This window comes from Eptesicus fuscus, chromosome 16 (assembly GCF_027574615.1).
Source record: "Eptesicus fuscus isolate TK198812 chromosome 16, DD_ASM_mEF_20220401, whole genome shotgun sequence".
Classification (NCBI taxonomy): Eukaryota; Metazoa; Chordata; class Mammalia; order Chiroptera; family Vespertilionidae; genus Eptesicus; species Eptesicus fuscus.
Genome location: NC_072488.1, coordinates 59,239,882 through 59,265,702, shown reverse-complemented (window position 1 = coordinate 59,265,702; position 25,821 = coordinate 59,239,882). Strand labels below are relative to the sequence as shown.

The 25,821-nt window shown below is 48.2% G+C and overlaps 1 protein-coding gene across 2 annotated transcripts in view; it reads left to right on the top strand.

The window, feature by feature from the left end:
- Positions 1-24,415, top strand: part of KANSL3 (KAT8 regulatory NSL complex subunit 3) — a 41,238-nt gene extending 16,823 nt beyond the window's left edge. The window contains exons 6-22 of one of the 2 annotated variants that reach the window (XM_054727842.1): positions 3,440-3,571; positions 3,815-3,931; positions 4,174-4,275; positions 4,385-4,456; positions 5,416-5,490; positions 5,665-5,822; positions 7,376-7,439; positions 7,872-8,072; positions 8,290-8,446; positions 9,883-9,960; positions 11,554-11,745; positions 12,184-12,268; positions 12,681-12,811; positions 13,911-14,020; positions 14,426-14,645; positions 14,994-15,127; positions 22,011-24,415. In XM_054727842.1, coding sequence (XP_054583817.1) covers positions 3,440-3,571; positions 3,815-3,931; positions 4,174-4,275; positions 4,385-4,456; positions 5,416-5,490; positions 5,665-5,822; positions 7,376-7,439; positions 7,872-8,072; positions 8,290-8,446; positions 9,883-9,960; positions 11,554-11,745; positions 12,184-12,268; positions 12,681-12,811; positions 13,911-14,020; positions 14,426-14,645; positions 14,994-15,127; positions 22,011-22,031 — 2,049 coding nt within the window. In that variant the 3' untranslated portion in view covers positions 22,032-24,415. The remainder of the gene's footprint in view (positions 1-3,439; positions 3,572-3,814; positions 3,932-4,173; positions 4,276-4,384; positions 4,457-5,415; positions 5,491-5,664; positions 5,823-7,375; positions 7,440-7,871; positions 8,073-8,289; positions 8,447-9,882; positions 9,961-11,553; positions 11,746-12,183; positions 12,269-12,680; positions 12,812-13,910; positions 14,021-14,425; positions 14,646-14,993; positions 15,128-22,010) is intronic. The other variant, XM_054727843.1, reaches the window with a different exon arrangement.
- Positions 24,416-25,821: the final 1,406 nt, after the last annotated feature.

Genomic DNA, 25,821 nt, shown 5'->3' with positions numbered 1-25,821 from the left:
AGGTGCTGTCCACTCCAGGCTGTGCTCTCAGCAGTGGTTCCATCAGACTCCTGCTTTCCCATGACTGTCAGATTCACAATAAATATTTTGCCTGCTTCCCAAAACTTTTAATGTTACCTGCTGAATGAAAATGTAAGTGAATGTTATCTTGCTCTTAGGGTAACTATGCCACCATCAGATCCCTTGTGAAGGGAACAGAGAGGATATAGACCCAGCCTCTTTTTTTAAAAAAATATATTTTATTAATTTTTTACAGAGAGGAAGGGAGAGGGAGGGATAGAGAGTTAGAAACATCGATGAGAGAGAAACATCGATCAGCTGCCTCCTGCACCCCCCCCCCCCCCCCCACTGGGAATGTGCCCACAACCAAGGTACATGCCCTTGACCGGAATCAAACCTGGGACCCCTCAGTACGCAGGCCGACGCTCTATCCACTGAGCCAAACCAATCAGGGCTAGACCTAGCCTCTTCATTGCCTGTTGAAAAAGATGCAGTGGTGGAAGGACCGGGGGAGCTTGGTCAACCCAGTTCCAGCAGAGAAGGCGGTTGTTGATTATGGTTTCTAAACATTGTCTTTTTTTTTAAAATATATATATTTATTGATTTCAGAGAGGAAGGAAGAGGGGGAGAGAGAGAGAGAGAGAGAAACATTCATGATGAGAGAGAATCATGGATCGGCTACCTCCTGCAAGTCCCCCACTGGGGATCGAGCCTATAACCCGGGCATGTGCCCTTGACCGGAATCGATCCTGGGACCTTTCAGTTCGCAGGCCGATGCTCTATCCACTGAGCCAAACTAGTTAGGGCTAAACATTCTGTCTTGACAGAAGGTGAGTTTCAAAGCTGTGCTCCACTGCCAGATGAAAGCTTTAAAGTCTAACCAGATCAGATCCTCTTCCTCAAGATGTTGAGTGGCTTAGAGTTATAGAGTAACTTACAAAAACATGGCCCAGACTAGGTGGCTCAATTGGTTGGAGCATCACCCCATACACCAAAAAGGTTGCAGGTTCGATTCCTGGTCAGGGCACATACCTAGGTTTTGGGTTCAATCCCCAGTCGAGGGCATGTACAGGAGGCAACTGATCAATATTTCTTCTTCCATCCTTGTTTCTCTTTCTTCCTTCCCCTATCTTTAAAATCAATAAAAGCTATCCTCAAGTGAGGATTTAAAGGGAGGGAAGAAGGGAGGGAGGGAGGGGGAAAGGAAAGGAAAGAAAAAGGAAGGAAGGAAGGAAGGAAGGAAGGAAGGAAGGAAGGAAGGAAGGAAGGAAGGAAGGGCCATTTTGGGGGTGAAGATTTTTTTCAGTTTGGTCCTAGCCTTTGTTACTATCCTTGAGTCCTTATTCCGTACTTGAATCTTTGACTTGGGGCCATCTGTGCCTAAAATAAGCTCTTCACATCCTTTTTTATTTATTTTTATATTTTTAAAATTATGATTGTTTCAGGTGTACAACATAGAGATTAGACATTTATATATCTTTCAAAGAATCACCCGGAAAAGTCTAGCACTACCCATTTGACTCCGTACATAGTCATTACGATATTTTTGACTCTGCTCCCTATGCTGTACTTTACATCCCTACTACTGTTTTTATGATTGGCAATTTGTACTTATTAATCTCTTCCTCTTTTTCACCCATCCCCCAATCCTCCACCTTTCTGGGATCATAAATTTGTTCTCTGTATATGAGTTTGTTTTGATTTTATTCATTCTGTTTTTTAGATTCCACATATAAGTGAAATCATGTTAGTCTTTCTCTGAATAACTTCTTTTACTCAGGCCCATCCATGTTTTGTAAATAGCAAGATTTCATTCTTTTTGTGGTTTAGTAATATTTTATTGTATATACATACCACATCTTTATCCATTTGTCTATTTTTTTAATCCTCACCCACGGATATTTTTCCATTGATTTTTAGAGAGAGTGGCAAAGAGAGGGAAAGACAGAGAGAAATAGTGATGTGAGAGAAACACATCGATTGATTGCCTCCTGCTCGAGCCCCGACCAGGGCCCAAGCCAGGGAGAAGCCTGCAACTGAGGAACATGCCCTTGATCGGAATCAAACCTAGGACCCTTCGGTCCGCAGGCCAATGCTCTATCCACTGAGCCAAACTGGGTAGGGCTATCCATTTGTTTATTGATGGACACTCAGGTTGCTTCCATATCTTGGTTATCTAAATATATAAAAGCCTAAACAACTGGCCAACTAGCCGGTAGCTATGACACGCACTGACCACCAGGGGGTAGACGCTCAATGTAGGAGCAGAAACCACAGGCATGGAAACATGGAACAGACTGATGAATCTCAGAGGGAAAGGGGAAGGGGGAGGGAGGGATGAGATTAATCAAAGATTTTATATGCGTACTAGAGACCCAGTGCACGGATTTATGCACCAGTGGGTCCCTTGGCCTGGCCTGTGCCCTCTTGTAATCCAGGACCCCTCAGGGGATGTCAGAGAGCTGTTTTTGACCAATCCCCGCAGGCCAGGCCGAGGGACCCCACTGGTGCACAAATCTGTGCACTGGGCCTCTAGTTGTAAATAATGCTGCAGTGAACATAGGGGTGCATATATCTTTTTGAATGAGTGTTTTGGATTTTTTTGAATAAATACCCAGAAGTGGAATTTCTGGATCATGTGATAGTTCTATACTGTTTTCCATAGTGGCTACACCAATTTACAGTTCCCCAACAGTGTACAAGGGTTCCCCTTTCTCCACATTCTTGCCACCACTTGTATGTTGATTTATTGATGATAGCCATTCTGACAGGTGTGAGGTGATATCTCATTGTAGTTTTGATTTGCATTTCTCTGGTGATAAGAGATATTGAGTATATTTTCATGTGTCTGTTGGCCATTACTCCATAAAGATTACTGTTAACATTTTGGTATAGTAACGTCTTTTTCTGAATAGAGATAGTTTTCACATTTTCTGTTTTATCTTTAACATTTTAGCAAAATGATTTCCTTATGTTACTACAAATTTTTAAAAACATTTAATATTAACTCATGATATCGAATTATGTAGATAATTTGCTTAACTCCTCTCTTACGTATGCATTTATATTGTTTCTGCTTTTTTGGGTATTATTGAGAGTGAATTTGTCTTTTGTGGAATCACGTGGGAGTACGCACACACGTGTATCTCATATATTTTGTTAGGAAAGGTTCTCAGAAACAGACTCCTTTGGGGAAGAGGTAGGAATACATTTAAGTTTCCTGATGCATATCACCAGGTGTCTTTCCAAAGGATTGTACCCACTTACCTTTAATGGTGGGAGGCCATCCATGTAATTGTATCTTTGCTCCTGAGGTAAGTTCAAGGGGCATAGTTAAGGTCTGTCTGGCTCATAGTGGGGCTCTGTGCTCTGCCTGATTGCTGCTGGGGGCAGGTCTCCTGCTTCCCGGTGGAGCACCTTTGTTCTTCCTTGCTTCTAGATCCCTACCTTGATTGACCGGATGCTTGTATCATCCAACACGAAGACTGGGGCTGCAGGAGCTGAGGCCTTGTCCCTCCTGCTGAAGAGGCCCTGGGACCCTGCTGTGGGAGTGCTTTCTCATAACAAACCAGTAAGTCGGGCAGCTCAGGACTTACCTGTGGCCCATGGAATTTTTAGAATCTGGTCTCAGAACTTTGGCAAGAGGATAGTAAGTGGGATGTTTAACTTTTTTCATTGATAACTAGTTGTGTATAATGCTTAACTGTTTCAAAAGCAGATCAGCATTGGTTGGGATAAGAAGGTGTGGGGACACCTGGGATTTCGTGGAGGAACCCTCTCATGCCTTGGTTCTCTGGTGGCGTTTTTTCCATAGAGCAAGCTCCCTGGCTCTCCACTCATTCTCATTGCCTCCTCCGGGCCCTCCAGTTCCGTGTTTCCCACCTCACGCCGCCACCGCTTCTGGCAGTCTCAACTCTCCTGCTTAGGCAAGGTATGTGTGGGGACAAGAGGGACTCTGTCCTGGGTGGGAATATAGTCTTGGAGGATTGAGCAGACAAAATGCAGCAGGGGGCCAAAATGAATGAACTTAGATATGGAGCTTCCCAACTCTTTTCATTTGGAATTCGAATGGTGCTTATCCAGGGTTGATGGATTCTAGGGTAGGTTAAGCGGATTTGAGCAAAGACTTGAAACTTAACCTTTGCTGGCATGACTGCCACTTCCTTTCGTTAGGTCATCCCTGTAGCCACCCATCTGCTGAACAATGGAAGTGGGGTAGGAGTTCTGCAGTGTCTTGAGCATATGATTGGGGCAGTGAGAAGCAAAGTGCTGGAGGTGAGACTGCCCCTGCCTGAGTTCACTGAGGCACACCCAGTCTCCGGGCTTCTGCTCCCATCGTTAGCCTCCTGTGTAACTGTCTTGTCGTCTTTCTCTTTCCACAAAGATTCACAGCCATTTTCCCCACAAACCCATCATCTTGATTGGCTGGAATACAGGAGCTCTGGTGGCCTGTCATGTGAGTAATTCCCACCTTACTTGGAGGTTGTCCCGGGGTAGAATACTGCTGCCGCCGTTGCCACCAGCCACCGCCCGAGTCCCCTTTTATGTTCCAGGCACAGTGCTGGATGCTGGACCTACATAATTACATTTTAAACGTAAAAGTAAACCCCTTGGGCCCTCACCCAGCTTTACCAGTGATCAACTCACAACAAGGCTTTTGCACCATCTGTTTTCTCTGTCAATATTTTGAAGAAAATCCCAAATATTTCATTCATATTTATTTCAGCATGTTTCTGTGAAACAAATTCCTCTCCAGGCTCCCCCCCCCCCGCCCCCGCCAGCAAACACAAGCACTGTTCTTCCACCTAAAACAAAACAATGCTAGCAGTCAAAATTTTTAATAGCTCTGGAATTTGCTGTTGTGTTCATGTTCTGCCCCTTTCCAAGACATTAAAGAACCTTTCCTTTGTTACTTTACATACCATTTGCATGCATATTAGTTTGCATAAGTGTCCCTGACCTGTCCAGAGCCCCAGTTCTCAAGTGGATAAACTGAGTGAAATCTGTGCTGCTTGCTATGATCTAGTCAAATATGACATCTTGGGCCATGAGAGGGGAAGGCTGTCTCCTCATAACCCTGGTCCCAGGATAGCAAATTCTCTAAGAAATTGGAGTGCCTGGAGTATGGACGGGTGGGGAGTGAGCAGGAGGCCTGTAGTCTAGGGAATTGACAGGATGGAAATATTAAACCTCCCATCCTGTGGTTCAGCTGGTGTCCTCCCAGGACCCAGTGTTCCAGGTGGTGGCTGCTTGTGGAATGGCACATCTGTGTTCTGTGTTACTGCTGCCACCGTGGCTGGTACTCCTGGGGGTTGGATGGGGAGGAGTAGATGGGACTAGCTGGTAGCTCTGGACCAGTTCTGAGTTCTGGGTAGGAAGGCAGTTGACCTTGAGACAAACTTCCATTATTTCTAGGTGTCGGTGATGGAGTACGTCACTGCGGTTGTCTGCCTTGGGTTCCCTCTGCTTACCGTGGATGGCCCCAGAGGGGTAAGCGTGGGGCACCATTGATTGCTGGGCAGGTGAGAGAGAGTAGGGAGTGCGTGCCTCGCCCAGTTTGGTGCGCAGTGACTTCAGCGGCCCAGCTGGCTTCCTGAGCCGACCGGCCAGGGCAGTGCTCAGTGACTATGGACTGGCTGATTGTGAACCCTGCACTTGTTTTAGGATGTGGATGATCCCCTCTTGGATATGAAGACTCCAGTCCTCTTTGTCATTGGTCAGAATTCCCTTCAGTGTCACCCTGAAGCCATGGAGGACTTCCGGGAGAAGATTCGGGCCGAGAACAGTTTGGTGGTGGTTGGGGGAGCTGATGATAACCTCAGGTGGGTAGGCCACCAGGGCTGAGAGACCCATGCTGTGGTGTTGGAGAGAGGCCTGCGAGGTGGTGAGGTAGCTAGCTGTATAGGCTAATCTGTTCAGACTACATCTGAAAGGGGGCATTAAAAACTTTTTTTAAAAAATGGTTTTACATTTTTAACTAATTCAGATTTATAAAATGTTGCAAAGATAGTACAAAAAATTCCTGTATACCCCTCACCTGGATTTCTCAAATATTAACATCTTACATAACCAGTGTATAATTATCAAAGTCAAGAAATTAACTTCAATATGATACTGTTATCTAATCTACAGACTTAGATTGCATCAGTTGTCTCTGGTTCAGGATCCAGGATCACATGTTGCTGTTGGTGCCATGGCATCCCTGTCTCCTTTAATTTGATTCATTTGATACCGCTCAGTCCGTTTTTGTCTTCCATGACCTTGACACTTGTAAAGACTTTTGGCCAGTTATTTTGTAGACTGTCCCTCAGTGTAGGTGTTTGACATTTTTTTATGAGTAGGTTGAAGATATGTATTTTTGGCAGTAATGCCCCAAAGGCAAGGAAGGTACCGTCACTGCACCTCCTCCGAGGATACATGACGTTGACATGTCTTATCACTGGTGATGTTATCCTTGGTCACGGGTTACGGGGCCTCTGCCAGGTTTCTCTACAGTAAAGTTACTATTTTCCCTTTGTAACTAGTAGTTATCTTGTGGGGAGAAGATACTTTGAGACCCTGTAAATATAGTCTTTGTCATCATGGGATTACTGGGGTAGGCATTTCTTCTTCTTTTTTTAATAGTTCTTTATTGTTGAATATTACATATGTCCCCTTTTTCCCCTCATTGACCCCTCCAGCCCACCCAGGCCTTCACCACCCTACTGTCTGTGTGGGATAGGCATTTCTTTACATTTTGTTCCTTCCTCAGGATGACTATGAACACATTTAATTTGTATAAAGTACCTTTTACATATTTTGGAGGATAAACTGCCAAAGTTTGAAAGAGTTTTATGAAGGCACCTTTAGTTCTTGAGATGTCTACTCCCTTACAAGGCCAGCTCCCTTTTGGGCCTTTAGTTACATTTCCATGAAACATATTGAATGTGTCATGTATGGAGCCTCCTTTTTCTATATGCTCACTCGGAGCGATTCAGTCATTTGTGTGCTTTAACTAGAGAGCTTAAAGCGGGTGCCTGCTCGCACCTGTCTTGTCGGTTTCTTACCCAGAGAGGTTTGGGAGAATTCCTTTTGGTCTTGGTCATTTGACAACTTCTCAGGATTTGGGCCTTTGTTGGGGGTCTTGTAAAAAGTTCATGAGGACATAGGAGTGTGTAGTTCCAGCACTTTCCTTATGCTCTTTTGTGCAATCCCCCAACTCTATAAGTGAGGTATTATGGTTCTCCGTTTTGCAGATGTGGAAACTGAGGTTCAGACAGGTTGCAACACCTGCCTAAGCACTAACATAGTCTTCCTCCCCAGGCCTTGAAAATAACCTCCACTTGATGCCATGGAATATTTAGAAAGTGAACATTTCCTCCTTTTTGTCTCTTAGGATAAGTAAAGCAAAGAAGAAATCAGAAGGGTTGACACAGAGCATGGTGGACAGGTGTATCCAGGTACACAGTTGCTTTTGCGTTTTCTCAGCTAGGCTTCCTTTCTGCAGCCTTTTCGGCGTAGTCTTGTCAGTAACAGCCCTTTTGTCTCTGAAGAGTAAGGGGTATATCCCCTGGGGCCTCTAGTAGCCTAAATCACAAGCAAAGAGAAAAGAGGGAGAAGAAGGGGAAAGGAGAGTAATGAGCTAAAATGTGGAAAAAGTATCAGGGAAGAATGGGTTCACAGGGGGAATGGTAGTGCATGATCACCCCAGGGCACCACCTCTCAGGTTCCTCTGGCCTCTGGCTGAGGTTGGGGTTTGTGCCAGGTTTTGTGCACATGGGGAGGGACTGGCACCTCAGATGCCAAAGCCAAGGTAATCAGTTTTAGTTGGAACTATGGGGCAGTCCCCGTTCTCCAGCCGAGGACTCTATGCTGGCCTTTCTTTACACCAGGATGAGATTGTAGACTTTCTGACTGGAGTGCTCACTCGCACAGAGGGGCATGTGGGTGCTGAGCCTCGGGACCAGGATGCTGAGAAGAAGAAGAAGCCCCGGGATGTGGCCCGCAGAGACCTGGCCTTTGAGGTCCCCGAAAGGGGCAGTCGACCTGCCTCACCAGCTGCCAGGCTTCCAGCCTCCCCTTCAGGCTCCGAGGTAATGTGGCAGGGAAGGGCCACTTTTGCAGGGGAACGAGGACCACAGAGCTGGTGTTTTGGCTTCTTGGGGTCACCTATGTGCTGGGGGCCAGTGCTTGTAGGCCTGTGAGATCCTACAGGGTGAATTCCTGACCAGGGAATTCTAGGAGACATGCCGATAGGTGGTGAAACCTAGACAATGTTGGCTCAGCTCTTGCCCTTCTCACCCTGCTCAGGATCTCTCCAGTGTGTCCAGCAGCCCCACCTCCAGTCCTAAGACCAAAGTGACCACAGTGGCCTCTGCCCAGAAGTCCAGTCAGATTGGGAGCTCTCAGCTGCTGAAGAGACACGTGCAGCGGACAGAAGCTGTGCTGACCCACAAACAAGCCCAAGGTATCGGTGCCTGGCCCGGTGGCCCCTCTCTGTGCTCTGCAGTTGACATGTGGCAATTGGAATGTATTGGCATCTGCAGCTTTTCCCAGGGGCATGTGAGAAGCACCTTTCCCACAGTCCTGACCAGGCAAAATGAATACCGAGGGCTGTTTTCAGGGTGAAACATCACTTGAGGTCTGTGTGTAGGGGCTGCAGCATTCCACTGGCTACAGCTTTGTCTTGGTGTTCTGGGCAGTTAGGCTGTGTGGGCTGACTGCACGTATACTGGCCTCAGGTGCTTTTCTAACTCCCTGTTGGGGGAGCTACAGCTGCTTCAGGCCCTGCCCAGCCACTCCTGCAGCCAGGGTGCTCTCCAAGGTGCTGGGCTTGTTCATCAGATTCCAGGGCAGCTTAACTGGGTCATGCCCTTTCTTTGTGTTGCTCTTGAAGAGTTAAGATTTCCACACTGGGACTTTCAGTGAGGTTTGTCAGATAGGTTTTAGATTAGGCTGTGAAATATTGGTATGATTGAAATTAGGGTTTGGAGATCAGTGAGTGCTACAGAAGAAGCTCTAGGCAAGGGAGAGTTCAGTGGATAGGGAGAGAAGGAGATGCAGCGGCTCTATCCCTCTCCCACTTTGATCCAGTTGGGTGGCTCTGAGATGAGGTCTCTTAGGCATTGGTGTTTGATGATGTAGCCAGGAGCACGTATCAACTGAGGTTCAGGGAGGAGGCAGTAGCCAGCGCTGGTGGTCAGGTAGAGAGAGGTGGAGGTGACAGCAGGCCCCTCACTTCCCCTGTGTTTCCTTCAGTGAAGCCAAGGGTAAGGACTTAAAACCCAGGCCTCTTAGGAAGTTGCCATTGAGGGAGGTGCTGACAAGGAGCAGAAGTGCGAGTGGTTAGATGAAGGCAAAAAGGCCAGACGCTCGGGTCATGTGGATGCTCTGTGACCTGGGCTTTCTTAAGTGGTGGCCAGAGCCAAGTTCTAGATGGGCGGTATCCACTCAGGCTTTTGATGAAGAGAGAGCCAGTGGTCTGTGGTGCCTCTGGAGGGGGTAATTGCTTGAGAATCCAAGGAGTTTTGGAAGGCTGGTTGGTGAGCTGGGTTCGAAATGGAACCCAGAGTATCATGGGGCAGCAGCTGTAGCTGCTTTGACTGAGCTCATAGACAAAGGGGAGGGTAATAGCTAGTGTTATAGAGCCCTCACTACGTGCTCGGGCCTCTTCTGGTGCTTGACTTGCTGTGGCTCAGTGAATCTTGGCAGTGGCCCCACGGGGCAGGTGCGTTTGTATTTTCAGTTTATAGATGATTTCATGGAGCTGCTAAAAGCAGTAATTCCAGAGAAAGCCCCTGTTGACTATTTTCTAGAACATTCTCATATCTTTATCTTACTCCCTCTCTTTCTCTCCTTTTTCTGGCTAGCTGTGATTCTATAATTCTTTCTGATTCATTCCAGCACAGTTTGCTGCTTTTCTGAAACAAAATATGCTGGTGAGGAAAGCTCTTCCTCCCGGCACCTCCTCCTGTCTCTTTGGTGAGTATTACTCTTCCTCACCTCCTCCCTCTCCACTCCCCCACCCCGGCCTCTCATTTGTCCCTGTTTGGTTTCCTCCTGTTCTTTTCTCTCTGCCTTTTTCTATCTTTTGATTTTTCCCCCCTGACTCCTTTTGCTTATTGCTCCATTTTCTTTGCTTTTTCTCCATTCTTTCTGTTTGCCTCTCATGGTGTTTTTCTCTTTTTGTTTCTTATTATAGTTCTTAGCTCTGCTTCTCCCATGAGTGCCTGTGGCCATTGCCTGTGAGCCTGCGTTTCCTTGGGTGTTTTTCTCCCTGCCAGTGGTTTCCTCCCTCCATCCTGGCCGATGCAAGCCACTTACCGTCATAAAACTGTAACTCCTTTTCCTTTCATTACCTCTTTCCAATGCAGATTTTAATTAATGCCTTTTTTTAAGTACGTTTTCTAAATTAACTTTTAGAGAGAGGAACGGAAAGGGATAGAGAGATAGAAATGTCTATGAGAGAGAAACATCTTTGGCTGCCTCCTGCATGCCCCCTACTGGGGACTGAGCCTGCAACCCAGACATGTGCCCTGACCAGAAGTGAACCCGTGACCTCTTGGTTCCTGGGTCGATACTCAACCACTGAGCCACACTGACTGGGCTAGTCCCTTGAGCAAACCTTCCAAGCTGTTTGTGCCCTGACTATGGTCTGGAATAACTCCTTATGGCCCATGCCATCTCCCCCACCCTCCTGTGACTGCTGCCTTCTCCTCCCAACCCTGATTGCCTATGCTAAGATGAGGGACTGGAGCTGGGGGGCTCTGGGTGTAAAGAGAGGATCTGTGAAGAAGCCTGAATGATACCCAGGCTTGGCCGTATGCAGGGTGAATCTGTTTGAATCAATGGAGGGAAAAGCCTATGTGTGAACAGGTAGCTTCTCTCTGTACCTGGGAGAAGGGACCTGGGGACTAGGTTGTGACATGGGCCACTGTTGCCCTGTTACTTTGGGACAGGAGCTATAAAGGTACCTTGGCTGAGGTGCTTCCTTGCCGAGGAGCTCCTAAAGCCAGACTGAAGTCCTGGTGGCAGTCCTCTGTGTGGCAAGCAAACCCTCAGCCTGGGCTCCTAGGGCAGGGGGACTCGGAGCCCTGTGAAAACCTGCTGTGTAGGGAAGACTGTGTAGCCTGCTCCCCCATTGCTTCTTCCTGGAATGTTTCCTGCCCATCAGCTGTGTCATGTGGGCTGGGCTTGAAACAGGAAAAGGATCACAGTTTTTGAGTCTGGGAAGTGCTGTTTAGATTCACTGTGATGAGGCCTTTGGTTGGCCTTTGCTAGGCAGGGCTGCAGTGTCTTCTCCTTTCTTTTTGTTCCAACTCAGAGCCCCTGTCTTTCCAACTCCAGGACAGAGTGAGGAATGGGGATGGCGCCATGCCCTGAGAGGGGCAAGGTGCAGTTCCACCACGGCGGGGGCTGAGCGCGGTGGGACTAACACAGAGGCCGTTGTCTTTGGAGTGTGGCTCCGTGTGTGGCTGGCACTCCTGTGTGTTCCCACAGACAGCTGTACCCGTACTGGTCCTGACTGTCCGTGTCTGGGAACTGTGGAGGACCTTACTCAGCTCTCTCTCTTAGTTCCCATCTCATCAGAACAAGCGGAGGAAGCAGAGAAAGAGGACCTTAGGGTACAGCTAAAGCGGCACCATCCCTCCAGTCCTCTGTCTAGCAGTAAGGCCTCCAAGCGACCCAAGATCAAGGTGTCCCTCATCTCCCAAGGGGACCCAGCTGGAGGGCCTTGTACTCCTTCCCAAGGAGGAACCCCAGAAGGTGAGTTTCCCTTGACTGAGCTTTCACCGGGCTTGTAACTTTGCCCTCTTGGGGCTGCTTGCTGGCACTCAGCCTCAACTGCAGTGCGAGGGGTGCCTGAGCAGGGGCCTTGAGGTGGTCCACAGGAAGGGGGGCCGTGACCTGATCTACACTAGCGTCAGGGAGGCAGGACGAAGACCAGAGGAAGCTCTGGGTTCATGCAAGGCATCATATATCTGGGGTTTTTGTTTGTTTGTTTCAATTAAAAATAAAATATTCTAGAAAGTTTAGGCAACAGAAGGAGAAAAAATAACTCCAGCTCTTCCTATTCCCATGTAGTTATTCTTCATTTTTCCTTTTCCAGTCTTTGTCCATAATACCTTGCATTTAGCCTGGCGGTGGAGGGTGAAAAGTGAGCCGGTCAGGACTGACTGGCGGCTTGGGGGCTTTGTTTTGCAGCTGGGGGAGGAAAGCCCATCATGATGACCCTGGGCCAGACGGCAGCAGGTGCCAAGGAGCTCACAGGGCTTCTCACCACAGCCAGGTGAGTCTGCTTCTTGGTCTGTGTCTGTCCCCTTCTTTCTCTTCACCTTTCTTCTGGTCCACATATGCTTTGGGCAGATGGTGGATTCTGGGTTCTGACCGTCTGAGGAGTGTAACTTCATTTTGGGTGGGATATTTATTTTTCTTTTAGACCAACTCAAGAGTTCAGTTCATTTTCACCTAAAGTTTGCAAAGCATCCTGTAGCTCTTGCTTCAAGGCCTGAAGTCTTCACTTTAGGTATAATTTCTAGAAGGACTAGTGGCCGATTCAGAAGTGGAATGAAGAAACCAAAGTCTCTTGCCTCGTGTCCATTGCGGAAACCTTGCTGGGCTCCATTCCGGCCCCTCCCTGTGCTGCTAGGGCCTGCTGCCCTCCAGCCTTTGTGTAACGGAGCTCCTGTCTTTATATCCAGGCCCAGTGCTTCTGAAGCGGGTGTGTCAGCCAGCCCAGCCTCCTCCGTGGCCTCCAGCAGCACCGCACCCAGCCCTTTGCACACACTCCAGAGCCGCCTGGTGGCCACCTCCCCTAGCAGCTCCCTCCCAGGTATCTGGGGCACAGCATCCCGACCTCCCAGCAGAGTCTGGGCAGCTGTTGGAGGGTGGTCCTGGCAAAGCAGCCTGGAGCTGAATCCGGAGGACATTCCTCAGGTCTCAGGCATGTCAGGGAAGTTTGACAAGAAGCTGGAATTAGCTTCAAGGGGTATGAAGTTCTTGGCCTTAATATGTACAATGAGTGAACATCACAGTCTGCAGGCAGTGCATCCTATTCTGTAAGGAGGAGAAATTGCTGGTAGGAGATGTAGGTATTGTGTTTTATTTCGGTGTTTTTAAGTTTGAATAAAACTGGAAATGGTGCCATGTTGGGTTTTATTGAGACATTTCTGGCTATGCATGTCTCCTCACCTTCTCCACCTCCACCCGACACTGAAATGCTGATTGCCTGAGCCCAGCAGGGCCAAGTCATACACGCTTCTCCTTCAAGAGGACCTTTCTCTTTGCTTTGAGGCCACTGGGCTGTGTGTAAAGTGTGGTGTAAATCAAGTGCTTAGAATTCTTTTGGCTTAAAACGTCCTTTCTCGCCCAGCTGGTGTGGTTCAGTTGGTTGAGAATCATCCCGTGCAACAAAACGTTGCTGGTTTGACTCCAAGTCAGGGCACATACCTGGGTTGCAGGTTTGATCCCCATTCGGGGTATGTACAGAAGGCAATTGATCGATGTTTCTCACATCAATGGTTCTCTCCCTCTCCCCCTTACTCTCTCCCTCTCAGCATGTTCTCGGGTGAAGATTAAATTACATTTTTTAAAAAGTCCTTTCTCTTCCCTAGAAAGAAGTGAGGGAATTTAGAGTTCTGAACAGTGGGATTCAACCTCTCTGGTTTTCCTAAAACTGTCCAAACTATAGGACAGGTGGTTTGGAGCAGGTTGGGACGTGCAGAAGGAATGGAAGGCGTGCATCTGCATAGACCCTTCCTCACATGGGCCTTCAGTGGGCATGCCGGGGGACTTGCTGGCTTCCTGAGAGTGAGGAGTGTCCAGGGGAAAGAGCACGCATGGTGTTGGCTGGGTTGTTGAGGGTGGACGGACATGATTGCTCTCGAATAAATGGTGGAGCTTGTACTGATGTCTGTCATACCATTTCCTAGGGGCCACATCCGCCAGCAGCCTCCTCCAAGGCCTCAGCTTCAGCTTACAGGATATCAGCAGCAAGACCTCGGGCCTCCCAGCAAGTCCCTCCCCAGGACCATCCCCACAGGTGCACATCTGCCTTCCTTTTGGGCTGGGCAGGTGTGGGGAGGAAGCCTCAGCTTGGTTGTTTTTGGTAGGGAGACTGGGTCTGGAGTCTGGGTCAAGGACAAATAGCCTCTGACTTCTCAGCTGGGAGCTACCAAAGGTTAAGGCTTCATCACTTACTGTGAGACACTGGGCAAATTTCTTGACCTCTCTGTATCTTTGTTTCCTTGTCTGTAAAATGAGGATAGTAGTCTATCCCTCACAGAGCTGTTTTGAGGGCGAAATATGTGGGGAATGCCTGAAAGAGCCCTTGCATGTGGTGGGCACTCAGTACATGCAGCCTTTAATAACATGCTGTGGGCACGACACACTTGTACATGGCTGTTGGGCAACAGCTTCTGATCACCTGGGCGTGTGTGTCCCACAGGCCACCAGTGTGAAGTTGCCCACTCCCATACAGAGCCTGGGTGCCATCACCACGGGCACCAGCACCATTGTCCGTACCATTCCTGTTGCCACCACTCTCTCATCCTTGGGTGCCGCTCCTGGTGGAAAGCCCACAGCCATCCACCAGCTGCTGACCAATGGGGGCCTCGCCAAGCTGGCAAGCAGCCTCCCTGGCCTGGCTCAGATCTCCAACCAATCAGGTGAGTCTTTCTTGAGAACCATGGGGATTCCCAGATATGGGATCTTCCCCCAGGACCTTCTTGTCTCACAAGGGCTAGGGATGCTATTGAACCCAACCAGGGTCTTGGCACCCACCCTCAGGGATTTAGCTGTGTGTGTGTTTGGGGCAGGGGTCCATCCCCCAGAGAGGTTGAGAGAACACAGGCTGTTTTCTGCTGCCTTTCAGAATGACTGATGGGGTGTAGATGACCCAGCTGGGAGGAGGCCAAGGCGGGAGGCCAAGCAGGGTGTGCTGTGGGGAAGAAACTCCCCAGGAAAGGAAATAGGGGTGTGACAAAAAAACACACACACCCTACTTCTCCTCTCAGGCTTGAAGGTCCCCACCACCATTACTCTGACCCTACGAGGGCAACCAAGCCGAATCACCACACTGAGCCCCATGGGCCCAGGAGTGGCCCCATCCGAGGAGCCCACCTCCCAGGTGCTGCCCTCCAACTCACAGGTGAGTCGGCCCGGGAAGATGGAGGAGACAGGCTCTAGCAGTTTCAATGTACTGGGCTTGTAGTTAGGTCAGATTCAAATCCAGAACCGGGGCTTGTAGCTTTGAAACTTTGAGCCTCCTTTTCTGTCACACTCCCTGGACCGTTGTGAGGTTAAATGTGTAGTGTCCCCGTGTGTCCTAGTGCCTGTGTTTCATGTTCTGGTTTACTTTCCCTCCCCATTTTTTTCTCTGCTCAGTTCTGTCATGCATCGGTTGTGGCACAGGCTTTCCAGCATTGTGCCCTTCCAGATCTGGGCACTCATTGCCATCTTTTTCGGGCACAACTAGGTTTTTTTTTTTTTTTTTTAATATATACTTTTATTGATTTCAGAGAGGAAGGGAGAGGGAGAGATATAGAAATATCAATGATTATAGAGAATCATTGATCGGCTGCTTCCTACACACCCTGCACTAGGGATCAAGCCCACACAACGTGGGCTTGTGCCCTGACCAGGAATCAAACCATGACCTCCTGGTACATAGGTTAATGCTCAACAACTGAGCCATGCCGGCTGGGCCACAACTAGGTTTTTTATAGCTCTTACAAGAAGTCACCTCCTAGTCCTCTTAGCTGATCTTATTTCCTTTATGACCTTTTCCAGTGAAATGTTTCTAATCTTAAATGGTGATCTGAGAGCCACCCAAAGGCCAGAGATGAAAGAGAACAGTCGTTTGTGCCCAGTGTGGAGTGTGCTTACTTCAGTGCCCACCATTCCAGCAAGGCCTTCCACGCAGGAACGGTGCTGTGCCAGCTGCGTGGCACAAGCTGGCCCTGAGCCTGGCATTCCCACACAGGCTTTGCCTGGGAACGGGGGCTGGGCATGCTTGGCAGGGGACCGCTGCTGACTGGACCAGAAGCTCCTCTGCACAGAGGTTGTTCCTGGCCCTGCTGGGGTCAGAGCTACCCCTGCCATCTGCAGAGAGGTGGAGGTGTTCTCATTATTTTATTCATTATTTTTTCAGTCACAGAGTGATTATGCTTATCTATATACTAGAGGCCCAGTGCACAAAATTTGTGCATGGAGGGGGGTTGTCCCTCAGCCCAGCCTGGACCAATATGGGACCCCTGGAGGGATGTCCGACTGCCCGTTTAGGCCCGATCCCACCGGGCAGTCGGACATCTCTCTCACAATCCAGGACTGCTGGCTCCCAACTGCTTGCCTGCCTGCCTTCCTGATTGCCCCTAACCGCTTCTGCCTGCCAGCCTGATCACCCCTTAACCACTCTGCTGCCAGCCTGTTTGCCCCCAACTTCCCTCCTCTGCCGGCCTGGTCACCCCTAACTGCCCTCTCCTGCAGGGTTGATCACCTTCAACTGCCCTCCCTTGCAGGCCGGGTGCCTCCCAACTGCCCTCTCCTGCTGGCCATCTTGTGGTGGCCATCTTGTGTCCACATGGGGGCAGGATCTTTGACCACATGGGCGCAGCTATATTGTGTGTTGCAGTGATGATCAATCTGCATATTACTCTTTTATTAGATAGGATAGAGGCCTGGTACAGGGGTGGGGGCCAGCTGGTTTGCCCTGAAGGGCGTCCCGGATCAGGTGGGGGTTCCCTTGGGGCGTGGGGCAGCCTGAGCGAGGGGCCTGTGGTGGTTTGCAGGCCGGCCACGTCCCCTGGCAACCCAAGCAGAGGCCCTGGTATCTGGAATTTATTTTCCTTCTACAATTGAAACTTTGTAGCCTGGAGTGGAGCCAAGCCTGGGGCTCCCTCCGAGGCCGAGGCCGGCAGCCATTTGTGTTGGGGTTATAATTGAAACTTGGTTGCCTTAAGCGGGTGGGCCCGGCCAGGGTGTGCGAAAAGCTTTGCTTCCCCTGTTGCCAGCGGCAACCCTGGCCTGCTCTCTCAAGCTCCATTCTGCCGCCATTTGTTTGAATTTGTTTACCTTCTATAATTGAAACTTTGTAGCTTGAGTGGAGGCTTAGGCCTGCAACGGCTGGCAGAAAGCTTGGCTTCCTCTGTTACCTGGGAAACCTTGCTCTCTGTGGCTGTAGCCATCTTGGTTTGGGTTAATTTGCATACTCGCTCTGATTGGATGGTGGGCGTGGCTTGTGGGTGTGTCGGAGGTGTGGTCAATTTGCATATTTGTCTATTATTAGATAGGATATAAAAGCCTAAGTGACCGAACGACCCATCTATCGGTCTCTATGCCGCACACTGACCACCGGGGGCAGACGCTAAATGAGGAGCTGCCCCCTGGTGGTCAGTGCGCTCCCACAGTGTGAGTGCCAGGGTCCCGGATTGCGAGAGGGAGCAGGCCAGGCTGAGGGACCCCATTGGTACATTTATAAAGTGCAAATTTCCCATGATACCATTCCCAGAGAGGATATCCACTGTTAGTAGCTTGATTTTCATTCTTCTAGATTTTTCTTTGTATGCAAAGTGTATTACTTTAATTTTACTTTTTGACAAAAATGAGATCACAAAATATGGACTTTTGTAGCTATCTTTGTTTACAAAACACATTATGATGTGTCTCCCTGTTGATTACAGAGAGACCTATCTATGCTCTGACAAAGGAGATATTATTAGATTCAGACCTATCTATGTTCTGACAAGGTGGGTGTAAGAAAGTGGGCTTCACCCCCGCTGATAGAGAGTTGGGTTATGTTTTGTTTTTTGACATCATAAGTAATGGTGCAGTGCACACCCTCGTCATGATGTTTGTTTACCTCGGGGAACTTCTACAGGCTGGAGACCAGTGCGTGGAGGGTATATGCATCTACCACCTGCTAGCTGCTAATTGTCCTTCACAATGTTTTGCTAATTTACAAGTCAAGACACAGTGATGAGAATATCTGTTTGTTTATACCATTGTCAGGTGTGGAAATCAGTATTTTTAATTTTATTGATTAAGTATTTTATGTTTTTCTCATCTTCTCAAGGGTGAGAAGTGAAATTGTTTTAATGTGCATTTTTCTGATTATTTATGAGGTTGTATGTCTTTTATGAATTACCTGTTATATTCTGTGTCTGTTTATTTTATAGCAGCTTTAAATATTCCAGTGTTAATCCTTTATCTATTATACAAGTTGCATATACTTTATTCCAGTCAGTTGCTTTTTTTCTTTTCTATTGACATATTAAGTTAATGTCTTTTAACTTTTGTTTCTGGATCTTTTATCATGCAGACATTAAAAAATTTTATACAGTAAGGTCTTCAAATCTTTTCCTTTATGCTCTTCCCATTGCAAGATTATAATCTTACTGCATTTTGTTTTTTAATATATTTTCTTTTTAGGATTGTGGTAAAATATACATACATACAAGTTACCATTTTACCCTTTTTTAGCCCCAATTGAGTGGCATAAAGCACGCTCACATTGTTGTGCAACCATTACCACAATTCACCTCTAGAACTTCCCCATCATCCCATATTGAAACTGTTGTTTTTTTTTCCAATTTTTTTATTAAGGTATTATATGTGTACATATCTTACCATTGCCACCCCCCACCCCACTCCCATATATGCCCTCACCCCCCAGAGTTTTGCATCCATTGGTTATGCTTATATGCATGCATACAAGTCCTTTGATTGATCTCTTATCTCCCCTACCTCTCCCTAACCTTCCCCCTGTAATTTGACAGTCTGTTTGATGCTTTACTGTCTCTGTATCTATCTTTTTGTTCAAGTTTATAATGTTCTTTATTATCCATAAATGAGTGAGATCATGTGGTATTTTTCTTTCATTGACTGGCTTATTTCACTTAACATAATGTTCTCCAATTCCATCCAGGTTGCTACAAATGATGAGAATTCCTTCTTTTTTATGGCAGCATAGTATTCCATTGTGTAGATGTACCACAGTTTTCTGATCCAGTCATCTGCTGACGGGCACCTAGGCTGTTTCCAAATCTTAGCTATGGTGAATTGTGCAGCTATGAACATAGGGGTGCATATATCCTTTCTGATTGGTGTTTCTAGTTTCTTCGGATATATTCCCAGGAGTGGGATTCCTGGGTCAAATGGGAGTTCCATTTTCAGTTTTTTGAGGAAACTCCATACTGGAAACTGTTTTCTTTCTTCTTTTTTCTTTTTAAATATATTTTATTGACTTTTTACAGAGAGGAAAGGAGAGGGACAGAGAGCTAGAAACATCGATGAGAGAGAAACATCGACCAGCTGCCTCCTGCACACCCCCCACCAGGGATGTGCCCGCAACCAATGTACATGCCCTTGACCGGAATCGAACCTGGGACCCCATCGACGCTCCATCCACTGAGCCAAACCGGTTTCGGCTGGAAACTGTTTTCTTAACGTGCTTGTTTGTTTACCTTTAGGTTTCAGTCCACTTGAAATTTGTTTATTTTATTTATTTTTTTAAAATTTATTTCTATATGCTAAGTGAGATAAGGATCTAACTATAGAGTAGTCCATTCATTTTTTGTTGTTCGACATCCGCTGCTCTCACATTCTAGATGACTGTGCACACAGGGGCCAGTTTTGTGCCCCTCGACCTGTCTGTTCCTACACTGGCTTTCTATTGTTTGGTAACGCAGGTCCTCCAATTAAGGGAGTATTAGTTGTGTTTCTAGTTTGCTAATATCTTTATCCTTTTCCTTTCTCTTGATAAATAATGGGTTTTTAATTTTGTCCATTGCCCTTTTGGAATCAAATGAGATGAATGAGCATAAATAGTTCCTTGTAATTAGTTAAACTAATGAATTACTTCAATAGATTTCCTAATATTGAGCTATCATATTTTCAGATTCAGGAGTTTGTCCAGTATGTCCTATTCTTTTTTTTCACATGTCCACATTTATTTTTATGTTGCACACATGGGAAAGAAGACCCTATCAAAAAGGAACAAAACATAATAGGAAAAAAACCACAATAGAAAGAAAAAAGCCAAGTGTTTCAGAGAAAGGCACTCTTCTGATTTGCTTTTATTTTAGTAAAGGTTTTGGCCTCTGCTTATTAGTGGTATTGGCCTGTAGCTTTCTTTCAGTCACCTCTGCTTTTGTGTGTGCTTTCCTATCTTATAATATGAGATGAGAAGTATTTTATGTTTTTCTCATCTTCTCAAACATTTATATGTCATAGAAATGACCAGTTCCTAGGTGGTTTGATGGAAATGACCTCTAAGCCATCGGGCTTATTTTCAGGCAGTTCTAACCCTTGCTGATGCCGCCTTGAGGCACAGCTAGAAATAGGTCCCCACACGATGCCCTCCTCTCTGTTAGGTGGTCCTTTGGGCTGCTGTGCATTGGGGAGCTGGTTAGTGTTGAAGAGATTAGCGTCGTTGGGAATCCTCTTCCTGGCTAAATGGAAACCCAGAATAAAGATAATATATTACTTCTACCTAGGGAAATTAACTTGAGAGCTTAGTTTTTATCTCAGTAAAATGGGTAATTACTAGGAAGGTTCTGGTGATGATTGTTTTCTTACAAAGGAGATATTATTAGATTCAGACTTGCTGACTTGAAAGCTTCTAACAATTACCTTATAGTGTTCAGACTGCCAGACAGTGGTCAGGCCCTCTGTCTTCAGCAAGCTGTGTGATCCTGGGCAAATCACCCAACCTCTCTGGACTTTGGTTTTCTCGTCTAGTCCAGTGAGGCGGTGATTGTTGTGGTGCTGGGATTAGTAGGACCCGTCTCAGGATCTCCTCAGGCTTTGGAAGATGAATTTCCAAAGGTTGAGAAACAATCCACCCATTTATGACATTTATAATACATTTGAAAATTTGAACACTGACTGGATAATTATTGATATGAAGGAATTATTAACCTTTTTGTGTGTAATAATGGTGTTTAAAAGTTTGAAACAATATCCCCTTCCTATTTTCGGGTTCCATACTGCGGTATTTTTGGATAGAATGAATTTACAAAGAAAGGCAGTGTTAGCACCAGCTAGACGGCTCTGAGGTTGTGCAAGCACGAATGTCTGCTTTGTTTCTGGCACTGAAGGGTGCTTACTGTGAGTTCCCTCATGGAGCTGAGCTGCGGTGTGGTCCTGAGAAGCTGAAGGGGAGTGGGGACAGAGACTGCTGTGCCTGCATCCACGTCCTGAGTGCGTCCTTGCCTGTGGTCACCAGGCTTTCCTCCTGCCTGGCCATACCTCTGTGGCCACACTGGCCGTGGCGGCCCCTGGGAGTGGGCCATTGTCAGGTGTATTACTAACCAGGACAGAGGAAGCGTCGGTGCGCAGCCTGTCTTTGGGTGGGGTGAGCACATGGGAGGTGCATCCTTTCCGATTCTGAATGTCAGACCCTCCTCACTCCTCCTCTCCCGCCCCTCTGGCCCCCTCTGTGCTGCTTGTCCAAGGTGAAATCTAGAGAAGCGGGAGAACCTTGGTGAGAAAAGGCCAGTTCTCTCAGCCTTGCTTCATTCTTCCTGAGCTGTAAGGCTCAGCAATTCAGGGCGCCCTCCACAACACATAAAGCATGGGGAGACCTGAAAAAGGATTCGGCAGCACAAGCATGGAAAACTTCTCTCAGTGCTGTCACCCTAACATTCACCCGGCTCCTTTCCTGCATTTACCCTGTCCTCGTGTGTAGTAAGAGCTCACCTTTGTAGTCAAACAAGTATGCTCTCGGTGATTTATGCCGCTTGTCTCATTTAACCTCACAAGTGCCTGGGGGGGGTGTGCTGTCATCATAAGATGAGGAAAAGGCAGCTCAGAGAGCGTGGTCACTGGTCCTAGGAAGTGGCGGGGGTCTCTGAGTGCAGCATCCATGCTGTGTGAACCATTGGCTGCCAGAACGCACAAGGACGTGCACCCAGCTTTTTCTCTATTGAGAGTCTCTTTGGCATAAATTCTCAGGCATGGGATGAGGGGCCGGAGGATCTGGAAGTGTTAACTGGCCAAGTTCTGACCCTTGTTCACTACCTCTCCTGCCGTAGCGCCTGCCTCCAGCTCCCTGAAGATGCACGTGAGGTTGGTGATGGCTGCTGCAGGGAACCCCGGGCACGTGTGCTGTCCTGCTGAGCTGTCCACTTGTCTGAAGACCCCTTTAAGACACTCATTTTTGCCTCTCTGCCAGCTGTCTTCGGGGTTGGGCCTGTGGGTCCTGTGAAACTGTTAGGCTAAGTGACATGGTGCCAGCAAAGGGAGCATCGTCCTTCAGCATCTACAGGTCTGGTTCCCAGAACCACTGGCTCCTCAGCAGGTCGGGACATTGGCAGATCACCAGTACTAGCTGTGACTTGCCCCGGGCAGCATTTCATGAAGGAGCCTTTTGGAAGTCTGTGCTACCCTATGCCAAGTTGGGAGGAGACGTCCTTGTGGTCTAGGGCTGCGGGGGTTCAGATTGCGAGCCCTTGCTGAGGGCCAGGGTCATCCTGGCCCACCAGCTGGCTGGTCAGTATTAAAAGGACTTGTTTTGGACATTCTGCTGCCTTCACTGAGTAGCATGGGAGAGTGCTCCCCATGCCGCTCCCTCGTAGGAATCACATCAGTAGTCTGCTGCGACTGAGAATACCTAACTCAGATCCATGAGAGGGCAGAGCAGACGGGGCTGTCCTCTCTCAGTCCCTTTGGCCGCTGTACATGTGGAGAGCAGCAGTAGCTAAGAGATGAAAACAGGCCCCCTTTTTTATCATGGGTTGGGCACTTCCTCTATGCAGAAAGCCTGCGGGTCCAGAAAGGTCGAAGAAGACCAATGACCAGCAAAGGAAGTAGCTTCAAGGATGAGTCAATAAGTCCTGCTGCTAAAACGATTCGGGCTTGAGGCTTTGCCTCTTGGTCCTAAGGAGCTGCAGAGTCAACTAGAGATGAGAAGAATTTGCAAGGTCAGGGGGAAGAAAGCCCTACCCCCAAAACCTCTCTGCCCAGTGCTTGGAGGTGAAACAGGGATAACCAGTTAACATCTGGGCCGTCCCAGGAAGCCTAGGCATTAAGACTACAAAGGCCGTGCTTCCGTGTTTCTGTTTCTGTTTCCCATGCAATTTGCCTTCTTGCTCAGAAGTGGGGGAATCGCTGGCACTGACGCTCCTGTGCAGCACTCCTGCTCTTGGTGCCAGCCTGAGCCCGAGAGGAGCAAGTTCCTGGACAAGTAATCGCTGAAGATGGAGCTTGGAGTCCCTCCTTCCCTCCTCACAGTACTTTTGTACAAAGGTAGTTTTAGATTTGGCTTAGAACACATTGTCCACAGCAGCCTCCCTTCCCTTTCATACTCTAGAATGTTTCCAGCTATGGTGATGAGTCAGGCACCCAATGGGACTCTGTGCAGTATCTGTAGGCAGGGAGGACCCACAGCATGCCATGGCTGGAACTGTGGTCCAGGGTCCTGACCCAAACCAGACAACCTGCATTCAATTCAGGAGTGTCACCCTTCCAGTCTGAGTGGCACCCAGGAGGGGGTGCACAGTGTGCAGGAGTCGGGAGACAGATCTGGGCATGTGTAAAATAGGAGTGGAGAGGGCATCTTAAACATCATGCCCTGACTCCCGCAGAGCTGGTCTCTGGTGACTCATAGAATGGCGCTATATTCTTGCATCAGCTGGTAGGTAACTGCTTTCTGAAATTCAGGAGGCATTTAGTAAGTTTGAAGAAGATATGAAATCTGAAAGAGGCATCCATAGGTCAGGGGATTGATAACTTTACAGGTAGAATAATAACATACCAACAGGACCTGAGGCTAGTGGGACTGTGTGAATATGTGAAGCTTTTAGGAATCATTTGGGACAGGCAGAGGGTCCTGAACAGCCATTCGTGACGTAGCAGTGCCGCCTGGACAGCGCAGGCAGGGCTGCTCCTGAAAGATGCTGGCTTGGTGTGTGCTGGGGCCAGAGCAACAACTAACGCACCTTCCTGCTGTCACGCGAGTCCTAGTCCTTCCCACGGATGACTTCCTGAGGCTTGGGTTGCACACCCCGAAGAATGCCAGACTGGAGAAGGGGAGTTGTAAGGACATGGATTCTTCACCCCAGAGGGACAGGCTAAAGGGAGACGTCGTTGAAGTCCATAGAGTCATGTGCGCCGGTTCCACATGTCTTCTCCAACCACACTGCTTGAAATGTAAAAGGAAGCTTTCTTCTACCCATCATCTAGCAGACCTGGGTCTGTAACCTCAGATGGGATACTGCTGGCCGAAACGTAGAAGGATCAAAAAGGCTCTGGGTAAATTCTTGGATGACAGGTGTATGTTGATGCCCTGTGGGAGAAGATGGAGGAAGACCTTCTGTCTGTTCTTGGGGCCCTCCCACAGGAACAATCTTGGGCTGGATGGTTACAGACTGAGCCCCTGTGACGGTTCTGTTCACATTAGTAAGAACAGTTACAGAAATAAAAACAACTTTGCATCGCTCCAGCTCGTTTTCAGTTGGCTTCTTGTGTTTGTTCTGGTGACTACCCAGGAAATGAAAGCTAAGATCCTGTGGTAATGCCCGAGTTCATCTCATTGACGCCCAGTGCCATGGGGTAGGTACTGTACTTCCTTTAGAGGTGAGGAAACTGAGGCACAGGAAAGTCACACAGTAGGAAGTGGCAGAGCAGGACTAGAACCCAGGCAGTCTGCTGCCAGTGTCTTCTGTGCACTTGCCGGGGTTCTGAGATGGGAGGCCAGAGTGGAGGTTAGGCCAGGAGGTGAGGAGACGGTGGCTTGGCCTTCATGTGACCCTTTTCGGTTTACGTCCCACCAGGTCTACAGTGACTGCTGCTGGCATGGCGGGACTCTTGACTGGGCCTGACTCAGTAGGTGGGGTTCCTTGCCCTTGGTCCTGAGAAATTGAAATCCCTTTTCACATCCTATACCTCCACCCCCTCCAATAAGTAGTGAGGTGAATAAATGGATTCCAACCACCAGATTATTTGTAAGCTTGTATTCAAGAGGACCTTCCTGCCGACCCTTAAATTCCAGGCCCCTGTGCTTGCATTGGCACCCTCTGTGGGAGGAAGCCATGGTGTGGTGGGCCGCGTGGGTCCTGTACGGTGGGCTCATCTGTCACCATCCGTGGTGGAGACTTAGGTGTTCTTCCCCTCCCTTCCAAATCTAGTCTCACTGACTTGGGGGAGTCAGATGAAGTGAGAGATGAGGACTAGGTGTCAGATGATAGCTGTCTTAAACTTCAGGAGTGGAGGGAGAGGGCCACAGCAAATTGTGATGCAGAAAAATCTTTGGTATCTTTAGCTCCCTTTTTAAATTTTTTGTAATCCTCACCTGAAGATATTTTTCCCATTGAATTTTCAGAGAGAGTGGGAGCGAGAGAGAGAGAAACATCGATGTGAGAGAAACACATGGATCACATGCGCCCTAGCCAGGGTCGGGGATTGAACCTGCAACCCATTTACATGCCCTTGGCTGGGAATGTCAGTCAACCTTCAGTGTTCAGACCAATGCTCTAACCATTGAGCACACCAGCCAGGGCTTAGCTCCCTTTCTTAAAGCATGTTAGGATTAGTGGTTGCAGGAAGCAGAAACCATTCACCACCCAAATTAGTTTGTGAAGGGAAACGCCTTCTCTCGGTGGGCGTTCTCAGAGGACCAGTGTGGCCCTGTTTTACAGGCTTTCCACTATGGCCGCCCTTCGTCGACGATGGCCGCCTCTCAGTCCCTGACTGCGCAGCCCACTATGGCCGGGCCTCACGCTTGCTGACCCAGCTGAGTCGTTCTGACAGTTGCATTGAGCGTGGTGTTGAACTCTGACACTAACTGTGTGACCCGCTGTGCTCCTCCAGCTCTGTCCGTGCTTGGGCCACAGAGCTGGCGGTTCT